General features: G+C 38.4%; 1 protein-coding gene across 1 annotated transcript in view; it reads right to left on the bottom strand.

Moving 5' to 3' along the window:
• LOC113062043 (cyclin-dependent kinase 6-like) overlaps window positions 1-15,561 on the bottom strand; it is a 38,844-nt gene extending 23,283 nt beyond the window's left edge. The window contains exons 1-4 of the mRNA XM_026231552.1: window positions 14,752-15,561; window positions 13,046-13,374; window positions 8,860-8,995; window positions 3,131-3,298 (exon numbers count right to left, since the gene is read on the bottom strand). Of these exons, the coding sequence (XP_026087337.1) occupies window positions 3,131-3,298; window positions 8,860-8,995; window positions 13,046-13,269 (528 nt within the window). The 5' untranslated portion in view covers window positions 13,270-13,374; window positions 14,752-15,561. The remainder of the gene's footprint in view (window positions 1-3,130; window positions 3,299-8,859; window positions 8,996-13,045; window positions 13,375-14,751) is intronic.
• Window positions 15,562-16,499: the final 938 nt, after the last annotated feature.

Raw genomic sequence — 16,499 nt, 5'->3', positions numbered from 1 at the left:
CGGGGACACCCCAAGCCGACATCAAAGAACTAGCGGGCGACGAAAGCCAACGGTGTAGTAGCCTTGCGTCGGCAGCATCGGACCAATAAGCTGCGCTGGAACACACTGCACAGACTACAACTGACACCAAACTAACACATGCATTGTGCACTTTCCTTGAGAGGAACAAGCTGTTCATATTAGCAGCTTTTAATAGTATATATTCGTCATTCAAAAGGAGAAACCAAAAATAAGATATACAAGATAAATGCAGATTAAACATTTGCATATTAGAATGATTTGAAAAAAAAAAAATCATGTAACATCTAAATAGCCTTCTGTCTGAACCGCCTTCATTCACATGCTTGTTTTCATCACTTTTACACTTTAATTCTCTGCACTGACTTGTTCGCTAAACTGAACATACAATCAGAGCTCTCACTCTCATCAATGGCCCTGACGCCGATTCAGCATGTTTAATCGGGCAAACTGCAGCCGATGTGAGCCCGACAAGTGGAACATACCAAACAAACTTGCCCGACCGTTGCTCGCTGTCACCCCAACAATGGCAAATGGACGTCGACTTGGTGTGTCTCGGGCTTAAATCCAATTTCATGAGCAATGTGGTGCACATGATGTCTGCTTTAGCAGAATCCTAATCGCTTTCATGGGACAATCCCAGCTGCCTCTATTTCTACAGTAACACCATTTGGTATAAAGGAAGAGGCCGCAATTGATTTCAACCCATACAGTTCATTTGATTACAGTTTGCATGCATCATAGTGGACATGCCTGTACCTACAAAACTCCAAAAACATACCTACATATACAGTTTACTGCAGCTTTCAGTTGAAATGAACACTAGAGGTGGTAAAACAAATGCAACCTTTGTTCCTTCACAAAAAATTATGATTACAGTGGCAGATTATCGATTCATAAATTCTTATTTTGACATGGCACAATACTATGTTATGACATCAAAACACTATTACCACAGTGCATAATTTGTAAATTAAACCGCTTTGCATCACATAGCCAGGTTTAAATTCATGGCTCTTCTGGCATAGTAAACTTGCTCTGTAGCTGACATGGTATAGTACTGTACTTGCAATGCAGAGTGCTCTGGTATGAATCCCATAAAACATAAGCCAAAATAAAATTGCTAAAATGTCATGGGTGCTTCAGCAAATGTGTTTTTATCTAAGGTTTTCGTTTGTTAACACTATCAGTTAAGTTTAAGGTAGGGTTTAGTGTAGGCCATCCATTATTTTCAAACACATTGGAGAATTAAACGTTTAGCTCTACTCACCGGGCATTTAATTTTCACCCACTTGTAATAAAACTATGCAGGATTGACATTCATCTGCTTCAGATAAAACTCAACACATTTAATGCCATACTCTGGACATTTCACTCCGAAAAAGTGTCACGAAAACATTAAAGAAGAAACATTCATCCAATGATCCTGGGTAGGAAAAAAGGCATCTAATTCATTCAAAAAGGAAAAAATAAAAGTTTGTTTTGTGTCTGTGCTTTAAGCTGTCAATCAGAGGTGGACAAAGGCCACCAAGAGAACCAGAGTCATTCTAATGATCAACAATGCTATAGACCCATGAGATTTGTAGGGTCAGGCTAATCTCCACCTCTCTGTGCACACGATGGGTGGTCCATTCAGCCCTTGGTCGCTTGGTTTTTCTCATCTACAAGGCGGGAGCAGAGTGGAAAGCCAGTAAAGCTGAGTTTTGTAGTCCGTATTATCTTTTACAACAATGATGAAAAGTATATTAGTAGATATGCTTACAGTAAAGGCTTAATCACATACACCAAAAAATACCACCAAACACTGTACAGAAAAATCCCAAAGGGGATATTTCTTTATGCTTTATGCAAAACAGATATCATTTACTTTATACAAACTGTCTGATTCCCCTCTTTGCGTTGAGAACGGTAGTCTGTTTTGAATCATCGAAATTCTGCAAGCATTCTGGTGGGCAGTTATGACTCAGCCAGCTGGTCCATTCAGCACTTCTTAAGTCTTTGAATGTTCAGTTTATGTCAGCATGGCAAACTACTAGCTAACACTGAGTGTTGTCATAGAATGAGGAGCCAAAATCCATAACAGCACGTCTGCTTTTGCATACACAATAACGACATTCCTGTAACTGTCAAGAGAGAGAGGAAATTGATTTTTTTTAGCTGCTTGAAGGCCGGGTGATAGGGGGATTCCAGACACAGGAACATTAATCAGGAGAGCCAGAGAGTCAATGCTCACTGTAAGCAACCCCCTGCCTTATCTATCGCACGTTTTTTTTTTTTTTTCTCAGTATGTGTGGGGTGGGGTAAAACGGAGGGGATATTTTCTAGTGGTAGATCCCCAGGTGAACTCAAAGACTCACCCGCCCAACGACTTAACAGCCAGCAGCCCCTTATTAAAGAACTGAAACAACATTTTTGCACAGCAGCCAAAACCACCGAAACCACACAACTGACAAAAGCCACTGGCAGTCATTCAGATTCTGCAAACTGAATGAGATGTAAAAAAGTGGGTTAATGTAGCATGCTCTTGAACTCCTTTGTATATGTGACATGGACCATGGTAACAACTGTAATTAGATATGATATATTCAGTATTTGCATCTTGACATCTTAACTAAATTTAAAAATGTGAAAAATAAGCCATGTTAAATATATGCACAAAAAAGCTGCTGGCTTAACTTGCACTTTATCTAAGTAGAGAAAACACACACTGTCCATTTTAGTTTATGTGCTGTCTTTTGACATCCTCAAGAGAATTTGATATTAAAGGTTGGCATCCATTTTATGGAGGCAAAAGTCACTGTACAACCTGTGCAGGTTTCATTTTACACATTATACGCTTGTTTTCAGGCACATGTCTAACAGGTAGCCTTTCAGTGCTACATCTGATTGGACATCATCCATATCGGTCTCAAGGAATCTATTTGTATGTATGATTGCATGTCACATTACTAAAGCTACTAAGACAACATCAAATACATGTACTGTACTTCAGGCTACAAAGATAAATGTTTGACGCGTGTCACCTCTGTGTGTGTGGTATTTTTATGACATAATATGAAATTTAAGAAAAACACTGTGCTGCTTAAGACACTTGTGCAGCCCCATTACTCACCACGGAAGTAAGAGCCATCTGAAAGCTGTAGATCCGAGCCAGACCAAAATCAGCCAGCTTGATTTGTCCTCCACTAGTGACTAGAATGTTTTGAGGCTTAAGATCTCGATGAACTACACGGTGGGAGTGGAGGAAATCCAGACCCTGCAGCAGCTGGTACATCATATCCTGCCAAAACAAAACCAGAAGACCGGAGTCATTCCAAATATCTTTTAATAACCTTAAGTGGATATACAAAAAAAACTGAAATGGACTAATATCAAGATACACACACACACACACATTGTTTGTTTTTGTGAAAAGTGGGGACATCCCATAGGCGTAATGGTTTTTATAATGTAGAAACTGTATATTCTATCGCACTTCACCAACCCTACCCCTAACACTAACCCTCACAGGAAACTTTGTGCATTTTTACTTAAAAAAAAACTCATTCTGTATGATTTATAAGCGTTTTGAAAAATGGGGACATGGGTTATGTCCTCATAAGTCACCCTCTCCTTGTAATACCTGTGTCATACCCATGTCATTATACAGAGTTCTGTCCTGATATGTCTGAAAAACATGCCCCCCCACACACACAGTATATAAACTCACTGGCCACTTTATTAGGTACACCTTAGACCCCATTATGCCTTCAGAACTGCCTAAATTCTTTGTGGCATAGATTCAACAAGGTGTCTGAAACATTCCTCAAGGATTTTGGTCCATATTGACATGATAGCAACATGCAATTGCTGCAGATTTGTCTGCTGCACATCCATGATGTGAATCTCCCATTCCACCACATCCCAAAGCTGCTCTACTGGATTGAGATCTGGTGACTGTGGAGGCCATTTGAGTAAAGTGAATTCATTTTCATGTTCAAGAAACCAGTCTGAGATGATCTGAGATTTGTGACATGGTGCACTATCCTGCTGGAAGTAGCCATCAGAAGATGGGTACATTGTAGCCATAAAGGAATGGACATGGTCAGAAACAATACTCCGGTCAGCTGTGGCATTTAAACAATGCTCAGTTGGTACTAAGGGGCCCAAAGTGTGCCAAAATATACCCACACTATTACACCACCAACACCATTGAGACGAGGCAGGATGGTTCTATGCTTTCATGTTCTTTATGCCAAATTCCGACACTACCATCTGAATGTCGTAGAAGAAATCAAGTCTCATCAGACCAGGCAACATTTTTCCAGTCTTCTATTGTCCAATTTTGGTGAACCTGCATGAACTGTAGCCTCCGTTTCCTGTTCTTAGCTGACAGGAGTGTGGTCTCATGCTGTTGTAGCCCATCTGCTTCAGGGTTCAATGTGTTGAGCTTTCAGAGATGGTATTCTGCATATGGTATTCCTAGGTTGTAATGAGTGGTTATTTGAGTTACTGTTGCCTTTATATCATCTCTAACCAGTCTCTCAATTGTCCTCTGACATCAACAAGGCATTTTTGTCCACACAACTGCCACTCACTGGATATTTTCTCTTTTTCGGACCATTCGGACCAGAGATGGTGGTGCGGAAAATCCCAGTAGATCAACAGTTTTTGAAATACTCAAACCAGCACGTCTGGCACCAACAACCATTCTATGTTCAAAGTCACTTAAATCCCATTTCTTTCTCATTCTGATGCTTGGTTTGAACTTCAGCAAATCATCTTCACCACATCTAGATTCCTAAAGGCATTGAGATGCGGCCATGTGATTGGCTGATTAGCAATTTGTTAAACCAAGCAATTGAACAGGTGTACCTAATAAAGTGGCAGGTGTGTGTGTGTGTGTGTGGTTGAGGGGAGGGAAACAGTGTGCATGTGCCTTTAAACCTAAATTATAGCAGATGTTGATAACCGACATGATGGCAGAGCAGGAAAGACATACAGCCTTAAGGCTCCATATCTGTAGGCCTCTGCTTCCCTGCAGCTGTCCCAGGATCACAGCTAATTGTGTATTGTCTCGTTCTGCCTAAGGGCCGATATGAAATCAGACCATGATACTGAAATTCAAAACAAACAAGCAAAAGAAGAAAAACACACACAGCAACACGCTCTAAAAGAAGGTGGGGAGAAAAGACAGCAACCTAACTGTCATTTCCTTCGGTAGAAATTGACGATAATGGTTTTAGGTTTAACTGGCAAACGGATAAGAAAAAACAAAAACAAATAGGGCACTCTGTAAAGAGGGATAGAAAAAGTCTTCGGGTTGGGGGAGCATTTGCTCACAGTTGCTGCTTAACTTGTTCCAAAGCAGAGGTATCAAGCGGTGGCAGCCTACCCCTGAGAAACTCGCTGCCAAGACCTCACAAGTGACATGGATCTGAGCCTGCAGCACTGTTCAATCCCAGACCAGCTGGTGAGTGATTAAAACCACTGAAACAATGGGGTGCACACTCAAGCAGAACACAGCAAACGGCACGAGTCAGACCAGGCGAGGGGAAGGGGATGGAGGTCCTCACAATGTGAGCACTGGGGGCCTGCACTGGGAACGTGTGTGTGTTAGAGTCAGGCAGCCATTATAAACAAGGAGCTTTTCTGAATGCCCATCCAGCCATGACCTCTCAGACCTTCAGGCACAGGCAGTTATTCTGGGAGCTCCTAAAACGGCATCACCCCCTACCAGCTTCTCTGTCTCAGCCTAAAATGGCCCACGGTTGGCCCACTTTTTCCTTAAGACAAAGGTGAAAAGAAAGGGAAAGGTACACAACTGAGTCAGAAGCGTAACCCGAGGATAAATACGCATATCATCTCCTTATGTAGCATGTGTACCTTTTATGTACGTGTTATGTATCTGATTATCTTGACAAACAAGAGTCTGTGCTCATTTTCAGTGCTGTTTCTAGAGGAAAATCTGCAGATTGTGTTGTTTAATTGTGTAAATTGGTTGCTGCATATAATATTTTATAAGTAGGATTGTTTTAAATAAAGGACTACCTTTATTCAGAAAGGATGTATTAAATCAGTCGAAATTCTCAATTTATAAATACAAAATGTTACTTCATTTACAAATTAGATAGATAACTTTTGAATTCTAAAGAATGCGGTGGGTAAAAATAATCCTATTCATTAACATTAATTTAAGCATTCAATTATGAGTGATCTGCTTAAGTGATACTCTGGAAAGCACTTCAGTTTAGTGGAAAAATCAACCTTGATATACCTGTCATACAATCTCATGTTGTAATCTCAAAAGGAGTAACCTAACAGGAGGAATCTGAATGATTCTTAAAGACAGTTCTTTGTTGTAACATGCTATTCACACAACAGAGGCACCGTAATTTACAATCAAAACATTAATGCCTCAAATTAAACCAACCTGAAATAACAAGGCTTTGCTGAGAGGCATTCAGACTCTAAACAAAGGAAAGATTTGATAGCACCTGTCCTAAAGTACCTCTTCTTGGAAAAAGGGAGGGGAAAAAAGCAGAGGAGAGAGTGGAAGAAAAAAAAAGAAAATTCCCCAAAAACAGCAGTCAAAACAGAGCCTCCAGAAGGCACCCCCCTTTCTCATGCTAATTCATGAGAGGCAGCCATATTGTTTATTGTACCCTGGCACAATGCAGGACATCTGCCAGTTAGCGTTAGTGTAATTCCTTCCCCATGCTTCATTAGGCTCTCCTTTATGGACCAGAGACAGGCCTCAGGAAGGCGCGGGCCGGAGAGCCTAGCCGCTCTCCCCAATGCAGGGCCGGCCGCTTGATCTCCTTCCAGCTCATTTGATTCCCGGGGCCTCTCTCATCAATTAGCATGCGGTGGGTCTGAAATGGGGCAGAAGTGGGCAGTTTGGGGGCTGGAATGGGGTGGAGGCTGGGACCTCTGCAATCTGGTGTCCTTAGGAGGGTGGTGAATAAGGTTGCTGGGCTTCTTTGGGAGGGTCTGCAACTGATGTCTGTTATCTGATGTCTGTGTGGCCTGACAGAATGAAGTCTCACTAATGCATATTCAAGAGCTCTTTGGTTAAAATATTCAGACTCTGGAAGACGGTGTATTGCATAAATTAAGTATAAGAGACTATTAATTTTATTATATATTTAATAAATATAAATAATGTTTTTTTTTTATTATCTGTTCATTTGTGACTTGATCAATACGATTTTTTTCGTTTTCATTTATCTTTCATTTAATTAGAAGAAAAATATGATTATATTATATGAAATATTACCAAGATCTTATTTCACTATATGAGTAATTTTATTTCATGATAACTTATATCATGATACATAGGGATGGGCAGTATTTATCATACATGTATTTCAAATACGTATTTCAAATACAAAATATTATTTTGGTGCCAGGTTATACCAGGGATCCAATTTATTTATACACTTCTTTCTTATCAGTTTATCTTTAGTCATAAGACAAGATGGGCATTTTAACATAATATGTGCCTATTTGACTGTTGAAGCACAATGATTCCTAAAAGTATGGCAAGCCAAAAGAATCAGATATGTGCTATAGGTAAATCGATACACAATCCTTCCTTAATGATATACAAAATTTGCAGAGGAAACCCTTAGGTGTCACTTTTTAAACTTTTCAAATGTTTCTTAGCTTCTGTTTCTATTTTAATTTGGCACAAGTGACAAAGAGAGAGATCAATGTAAGATGTCCTAGGGGGAGAGGTAGTGAAATATGATGAATGGATTTGAAAGACTACCATGTGGGAAAAGTCAAAATAGATTACGGCAGAGTAGATGATCTGAAAAAAAAAAAAAAAAACACAATTTCCGCTGAAAGCTTTCTGGATGAACATAAGTGGATAGTGATACGGGACACACACCAGGCTTATTTCTAGACTAATGAAAATGATATCTGGCCTGAATTACTGATTGCCCCTTATGGAAGCCCTTTGCAGTCCACAGGTTCATTCTAGTGAAAGGCTGAGAGGGAGGCCACTAACATACACAGACACTTCCAGACTCACATACACTGAAGCAACATTCCTCTGGCCAATCTTTGGTGAAAGCCAGAGCTGAATGAAAATAGAGGCACACAGGCACCCAGCCCTTTAATTAGAAGCCCATCCACCACATGCACTGCCCATCAAAAGGACAGGACTATGTGATCTGAGGGAGCGCCATCCTTCATCTGCTTTTTTGCTCAGGGTCTCAAAGTACAAATAAAAAATTCCTTATTATAATGTATAAAAAAAATAAAAATAAGAATACCTACTGAAAAATTATATGAACCATTGAAATGAAATTCTGCTTGAATTAAGCATCCATAAAACATGCTTACCTGTAACACAAGTTATTATTGTAGGTTTTCAAAATTTCCCTCAGTTTGCAGTATCAGTTCATTCTTTTCAGTTACAGCTTAAGGTCAGTGTTAAATGTTATGCACAATCCTTTTTACTTCCATCCCCTGACTTATTTAGAGATAAAACTGGATTTTCAACTAGTAAAATTAAAGAAAAGATCTTGTTTTATCCCTAACAGTCAACATATTGTGGTTGAAACATATTGTAATTCATGACATCAGCAAAAATGGAAATCGTTTTAGAGGCAGAGCAAATTATTTATTTTAATTAAAATATTATAAAACACAATAATTATAAACACAGTTATGAATTTAGCACAGTAAGACCAGGATTTACATTGAATATGTGCATTAAACTGCAAAAAGGGTTTGTTTTGATTTGTTGATGGGGACCTTAAACTATAAAAGTTCTCAGCTGAAGGCATCAGGTTACTGTTTCTTTGCCTGATTGTCAATACTGAGATTTATTTGCTGGTGTGAAGGTACCTTTATGGTTTCAGGAGGCACTCCTGGATCAGGTGCTTTCTCCAAATATGTGGTTAAATCTTGGTCCACGTGCTCAAAGACCAAAGTAAGTTTGGTTTCCCGGTCAGTCCTGGAAACTGTGCATACGTCAAATAACCTAAACAAGGGAAAGACATAATCAAGAACGCTTTCATTAAAAGCTGTCTGAGTGATCTCTGTAACTTATTTAGTATTTGACAAGTTCATAGAATACATATAAATAGGTCATGCAAATTCTACAATATAATCTGCAATAAATTGAATGGAGCAGAAACCTTCTAAACAAGACAAGCTGACACTGTCCTCAAAATAACATTGTCATGACCTGTCAGCATAGCATCATCAATGCAAGATGGCCAAAAACTTGAAACTCCTACTTGTTCTTCAAGGACACAGATGCATGCTCTATCACAACATAAGATATTTGACAGAAGGGGAGGAGTTCTCCAATTGCCTGATGTCGCTTGCAAAGATAATGAATTATCCCAGACTTTTAGTGAAAGACAATGTCAAATATCTGTAATCTACAAAAAGAATCTTTTATGGTAATGTTACTCGATCCCATGACATCATAAACTGAACCTCCAGGAAACGCTTCTGCTGGAATCCAGATTGTGCCTCCACAATGAAGCCTCTTTTAACCAGCAAAACATATGGCATGAATAATATTCTCATTATAAGCACTGAGAAGTTGCCTGCACTTTCACGGCGTTCCAAAAACACGGCCCTATAAGATTCTCAGGCCCCTACATCTCTTAATACTGTTCAGTTTTTTCATTTAAAACAATTTTCTTCCATTCGCTTTCATGCCTTGCGCTCTACAAAAAAAAAAAAAAAAAAAAAAAAAAAAAAAAATTCTCTAGAGCCCACATATACTTAAACTATTGGGGCCCAAAAGTCTGCAACCCTAATGAAAACATTTAAAAAGTGGGAAGGTAAAAAAAAAAAGCTTTTGATGTATAACGAATAAGAAATATTTCAGATTATGCACTATTTCTAGGTGACTAATCGGGACACTGATCATGTTCTTTTATTGAAGCTCAAAATGCTATTCGGAACATTTCAAATCATGCTGGAGAACATGATCATCAGGTTTTTGACAAACCTGTAGAGGTCACACGGCTTGAGCGCTGTTGTCATTAGAGCAAAAGATAAAACAAAAGGAAAAACAATATGAAAAAGATGAATTTGCTCCATGGACAAATTACAAACCAGCTAAATTTGTCTGGTCTAGCCAAAAGACTACAATATACATGTTCAGCAGCTTTTAGTGCACAACAGTCCATGGTAAGGTTAAAACCTTGAGCTAGGCCAGCCAATGACATGAGTTCAGTCCTCCTTTTACTGAACCAGAACAAGAACTCCCCTGACGGAGTCACTGATGATCTAAATCAAGACTTTCCACCTACCCATTTTGACATTCATATGCCACCAAGCTAAAAATATCAACACACATTGCCAAAATAATACAAGATAACCTTGATGCCAGACACAGATGATAAGTAATTAAAATACATCTGTTCACAGTTGAAAAAGACAGCCGATTGCTCACAGATATACGTGCATCAATGGTTTCACATCTGCACATAAAGCTCAACAATGGATATGGTTTCAGTTGACTAGTAAAGGTGAATTATCAGAGCAGTGCATGTGTCAATGTTCCGAATAGCACTCTAATTATCAAAACAACCGAAGCCGAATAGCTGTTCCTTGAAGACATACGCATCTTAAATGCAAAGAGAGAAGACACTGTGGTTTGGTTCACTAGATAATGTTGCAGAGATGCTCTGCTTCTGAGGAAAGATGACTCATTTTATCATTATGGTTAGTCACTGACAGATATGAATACATCAGAGGCCAATGCTGATACCAATATAGCAAAAAGGATGCAGTAAAAAGGCTCAAATTAAAGTACATTATGTTTACATAATATTTTCACAAAATTCAGTGGCCAAGTTAAGATAATTATCATCTAATGCCAGTAATCTCAAATTAGCCAATATATACGTCTATTGCAAATTTAACAGCAAGCTCACCACACTTGAGCTGTTTTAGCAACTGAAAACTGAGTGGGCATAATGCTCTGCAAGAAAAGTAGCTGATGGGTGCGAATCCACCAAACTTATGCAGCCATCTTTAAATGGAAATAAGTGTTTCAGTTGTCTTTAAGTTCTTAGGGGAACTCCCTTGAACAAGGGTTGGTGAGTGCAAAATGACGTGACAGGAAATCATAGGCATGATATAGGGTATGTCTGAACCAACTTTTGGGCAATTTTACCCAAACATCTTAGGAAGCCTACACACTAGAGATCACTGAGTATTAGGGCTGGGCGATATGGAGCAAAAAATATATCTCGATATATTTTGCTATATCTCGATATGCGATATATATCTCGATATCTTTACAGGAAAAATAACCCCCCTAAAACTACTGCAAAAACAAATATGCCAAATATTACATGTTTAGGGCCCTATGAAACGTTTTATTTTTTTTCTTCACCATATGCTTTATTGTTACCTAATTCTGTGTTTTAGCATGTGTAATTATTTAAATGCATAAAAACAACTTAATTAGTTTAAAAAAATCTTAAAATAGCCTTATGTGAAATTTTTTCCCTTCAGAAATTCTGTGTATTTACATTTTTCTGGTTGTCAAATGAAGGCATAAAACATTTATTTAATTTATCTTTTAATTATTTAAAATTAAGCAAACTTTATTTTTTGGTAAACAAAGGGGATTTACTATTAAAAATAAAACATGGAAGAAATGTTGTGTGATTATTCCTTAAAAAAATATGTTCATTTCATTTTAATAATAGTAGTAGTGGGCTATGTACATTCTGCTGAACAATATTAAAATATTTCTGCCAAATACTTTTATTTTGACGGGTTTACCTTTACAGTTCTGTGTATGTAATACTACAGTCTATGATGTGATATGAGCTAATTTTACTCAAATCAAATGGTCAGATGCTCATGAAGTGACTCTCGTTCAGTTCTGGAGATGTTCCTCATGTGTTCACATCTTTATCAGTGAGAGGAAAGACGCTGAAATCAGCGCGAACATCACGCGCTTCCGTGTGTTTAATGAATGAAGACGCGCTTCTGCTCCATTCGTTAACACAGACACGCAGAACATGCAGGATTCATATTTAAATAGACTTTTCTGGGTTAATATTTGCAGATATTAGTCTATATTGCGATTTGATTTAAGTGCATGACCTACTTTTGATAATTCATTCAAAATTTAACCAATTCCGTGACATTCCGCGTTTAACTGTAAATACCGTTTTTATGACTGGATTCCGTCCGCGTTTTCTGCATCGCGGAAATCATTGGGCCCTACGTTAGACATCTGCCTTCTGTTCGTCCTACGCCTTAAAACCAAAGTATCTCCATATAATGGAGCCAGTTTTCCTTTTGTTTTTAGACTTTGTTTTTTAGACTAGTTCTATACACGCGAAGGGAGTGGGGACAAAAGCAAGGAGGCGGGGGCGAGCGAGCGGGGGCGAGGAAAGCACAGAGAAGGCAAAGAAGCAAAGTGGCGGAATCAGAATTAAATATAAACAACATATCGATATATACGATATGTCAAAATCCATATCGTGTTTAAAAAATATCTCGATATATTTTAAATATCGAGATATCGCCCACCCCTACTGAGTATTATGGATAAGATCACATGACATCTGACCCCCTATTTTGCATATTACCAGACCACCCCAGCTGACTAGAAGGACCAATAGTACTTAACATACTGCAACATAGCCAACCTAAAAGTTTTTTAACAACTGGTAGGGACAGGATTTTGAGTATAATATCCTCTGATATCAAGAAAAGTATATGACAGCAGTCATATTTCATATTGTGGGCCACAGAAAGATGCAGGAAATGAAACCTGTAATATGAGGAATAAAGTCATTTCCATTGAAGCACCAGGCTTTTCTTAACAGAAACATTTTGAATGTGCAATGTCTTCTTCCTCGCTCCTTTAATCATGTTTTAAAACATTACAATATCAAGGTTATCTACTTTCAAACAAACCCTTGCAGGAAATACACACAGCAAGAGGAATTATAGCATCATTTATAATCAACCCAAAGCAGACTTGTTATCATGCATCCCTCATCAATGGCACCACCAATCCCCCCACTTTTTTTTTTTTTACCTGACCACATTGGGATGCTCAAAGGACTCCAGCTGCCTCAGCACCGCCACCTCGCGGATGGTCGACAGCGGCATTCCCTCTTCTTCGGTCTGCACCCGAACTCTTTTCAGGGCTACAAAGCGGCCCCCGTTCTTCAAATCCCGTGCTTTGTACACCTTTCCGTATGCACCTTCACCGATCTCAGCCACCGGCTCATATTGCTGGGTCAAGCTCTCTTTGTCCATTTTTTCACACGGGTACTGCGTACTGCGGGGAATCCCGAAAAGTGACGAGCGCGCGGATATTTCACAAAGGCATTATTGGGAGAGCAGCGCTGGCACGTGCACTGCCTGTAGAGCGCGAGCACAAAAGGAGGCAGAGGTAAACACAAATGTGATCAAAGTTAAATAAAATCTTATCTAAGCACTGAAGATAACAGACATGTAGCTTAAACCATAAATACAACATACTCAAAGCTAGCTTAGCCGCCTTAACGGCCAAATAAAAAAAGTCCAGTTAATATATCAACGTTTGATGTTCTACATAATAAAGCACAGCCTATGTGTGAATGACAAATGATTTCCCAAGTGATATAAAGCAGAAATCTTTTAAATATCTAGTTAAAGTGTCAAATTAGATGAATTACGCCTGTTTTTTACGTTGGTTTTAAAGCATCTCGAGCTAATAATGACTCTAAACGTGAATAACCATCAATTCTTTGCAGATTGAACGTGCGCCTGAACACACAACTTAATTATTTTTAAAGGACTGTTATACATTTTTTGAGTTAGAAATATTAAAAAGTGATTTAGGTTTCTTGATTTGACCTGAACAAAACTTGTTTTCATATTTTTTAATTATTATTATTAATTGTATTGGCTATAAAAATAATGACCTTTACATCCAGTTATAAGGGTCTACATGGACCTCAATGTGATATTTCCTGTTTTTATAGATTTCTTGTCACATGACAACAAAATGGCTTAATACATGGTAGTTAAACCACACTGACAGACATATATATATATATAAAACAAATTAAATCTAGAAAAAACTACAATTACAAAAATAAAAATAAATACAATAGTAGAAAATTACCTTTAAAATATACTCTTTTCAGCAGTTGCACCACCCTGACATATTTCACTTTAAGCCACACAAATATAGGCATATATGTTGTAAGTACAAATTATTTTAAATAATAAATACACATAAATTGTATATATAATCTAAATAATCATAATAGTGTTTAATTGAGAAGTTCAACAAATGTTAATCACAGAAAATGGCTCTTCAAATAATTCTGTATGAATTTGGTATTTAATTTTTGTCTGAAGAACTTCACGTCACTGATCCATAACTAGGCTACGTTTTAACCTTTGAGTCAACACATGTATCCCTAACGTACAGTAAACGACTGGAATAGACTCAAGCTTGGAATCTAACTCGTGCGCATATTGTCAATAAAAATAAACGGACTGAGATTTCTAAATGACTAAATTTTCCCTGCTCTTCTTTGTGCCACACGAGCCTTGAGCACGTGGTTGTCTACTGATTGCATTGTTTAGCCGTGCATATCAATAAAGCGCATGCATTAGCTTACACACTCAAACATGAACGCGTTTCTCTAATAATCCATCTAGAGTGCACGCAAAGCCCTGTGAATTCAAACACCCGTACTGAAAGTAGAAGTAACGCAAGTGAATGACTCTGCTCAGTATAGTTACCCCGTTTGTTAAATTCCGCCCGGAGAGTCTCGCGTCATTCATAAACTTCAGTAAGTTCCCACCGTCTCCTCACGCATCACAGCTCGTGCAGTGTCCTCGCAAAGGGCCACACAGGTAGTCCCATGGTGCACGCGCTAAGCCCCATCTCCCACCAGTACCACACCACTGCAACAGCAAATCAAGTGAAAGATCGACTGATCAGTCCCTCGAGAGCGGGGTGGACAACAAAAAGTGACTGATATTCATCGATCTGCAATGGCCGTCCTTCCCCCTTTATGTTTTCCCATCTATGCAGGAATATGCAGCGTGTGTGTGCTCGGTCTCCTCCTCGCTTTCCCACGCTGGCTGAATGTGCCTTGACCCCCTCAGAGCAGTTTGACACAGAGCAGGAGTGTTTCCGCATTCCTCACCGACTACAAAGCCTAACCGCCTCCTCTAGCTTTCTCCCTGCCTGCTCGCTCCTTCACCATTCATACTGCTTTTTTGGTTTTTGTCTCGGTGTCAAAACGGGATCACCGCGGGGGAAAGAGCTGGGACGTGGAAAGGTTATTGGACGCCTCATCCCATCTAATGGAAACTTTGTGGATCTGAAAATCCAGACTTGTGGAGCAACAAATTGCCTCTTCTAAATGAATGCACAAATTGCCTCTTCTAAATGAATGCATGTTTTTTATTAACCTGATCAACAACTGCACTAATGGACTTGCAGGGATCTTGTACCGTTGATAATCTTTAATATGTTAAATCATGTTTCTAAAAATACGGCTTTTGTACTGGAATGATAAGAAATGCAGTACAAAATGTTTAACGGAAGAAGAATGTGATAAAGTGAAAAATTCTAACTTTACAGGACTGGCCCAAACTTTTTTTCTAAACTTTCACAATATACTTTATCTTGAATGTAGATGCAATTGTTAAATATAGTTTTCATTGTATGATTTTTACATTCCTTTTCCTTGTTGTCAAATGTTTTTTTTTTGTTGTTGATTTTATTTATTTTTATTTATTATAATTGTATTATTATTATTTATAATTAATATATAATATGGAATTATATATATAATTAATATTTTAGTGTGTGTTCAAGTATGTTAGTACAAGTATTTGGCCAGACAGGATATACTTACAATGAATTTTAATTAATCATGTAGTAGATTATCTGTAGCCTAAATTTACAACATTTCTGGGATCACAACTCAAAGGGGTTTGTCAGGAATTTTCATTTGTTTTTGCAGTTATTGTCATGATAGGGTTCATGTTCAGTGTCACTGGATCCATGTTGCCTTTGCGGATCAATACTGCACTGCTGTCCTGTATATCGTCTTGTCTAGAGACTACCTAGCAATAAATTATATGTGAGTGAAGAATGAAAATATATATTTGTCTTGTCCCTGTGTAAATCAAATAATGTGAGTAAATGTTATCTTTTTTGAGATGAAGCCAAAACACTTTTAGCTTTGATTTTATATTTTATTTAAACGCCTTATGAAAGCCTGGTAAAACCTGGTCTTCTGTTACATATATACTGGATATACTGTAAAAAAAAAATGTGAAGTGTTGATAATCAGGCAAAGAATATGGGTGAATCTTCCTAAATGAGTTGTATTGTTGGCTATAGGTGGGAGGGCTTTGTATGAGGTGAATGAATCTGCTCATCTTCAGTATTCAGAGAAACTGAGCGCTCATGGTTAGAGTGAGAGCGGTTCGGCATGGGGGCAGATGATGAGTTTGAAGTAGGTTTGTCTGCC

This window comes from Carassius auratus, chromosome 44, assembly GCF_003368295.1.
Source record: "Carassius auratus strain Wakin chromosome 44, ASM336829v1, whole genome shotgun sequence".
NCBI classification, from domain to species: domain Eukaryota; kingdom Metazoa; phylum Chordata; class Actinopteri; order Cypriniformes; family Cyprinidae; genus Carassius; species Carassius auratus.
This window is presented reverse-complemented; position numbering and strand designations above follow the sequence as displayed.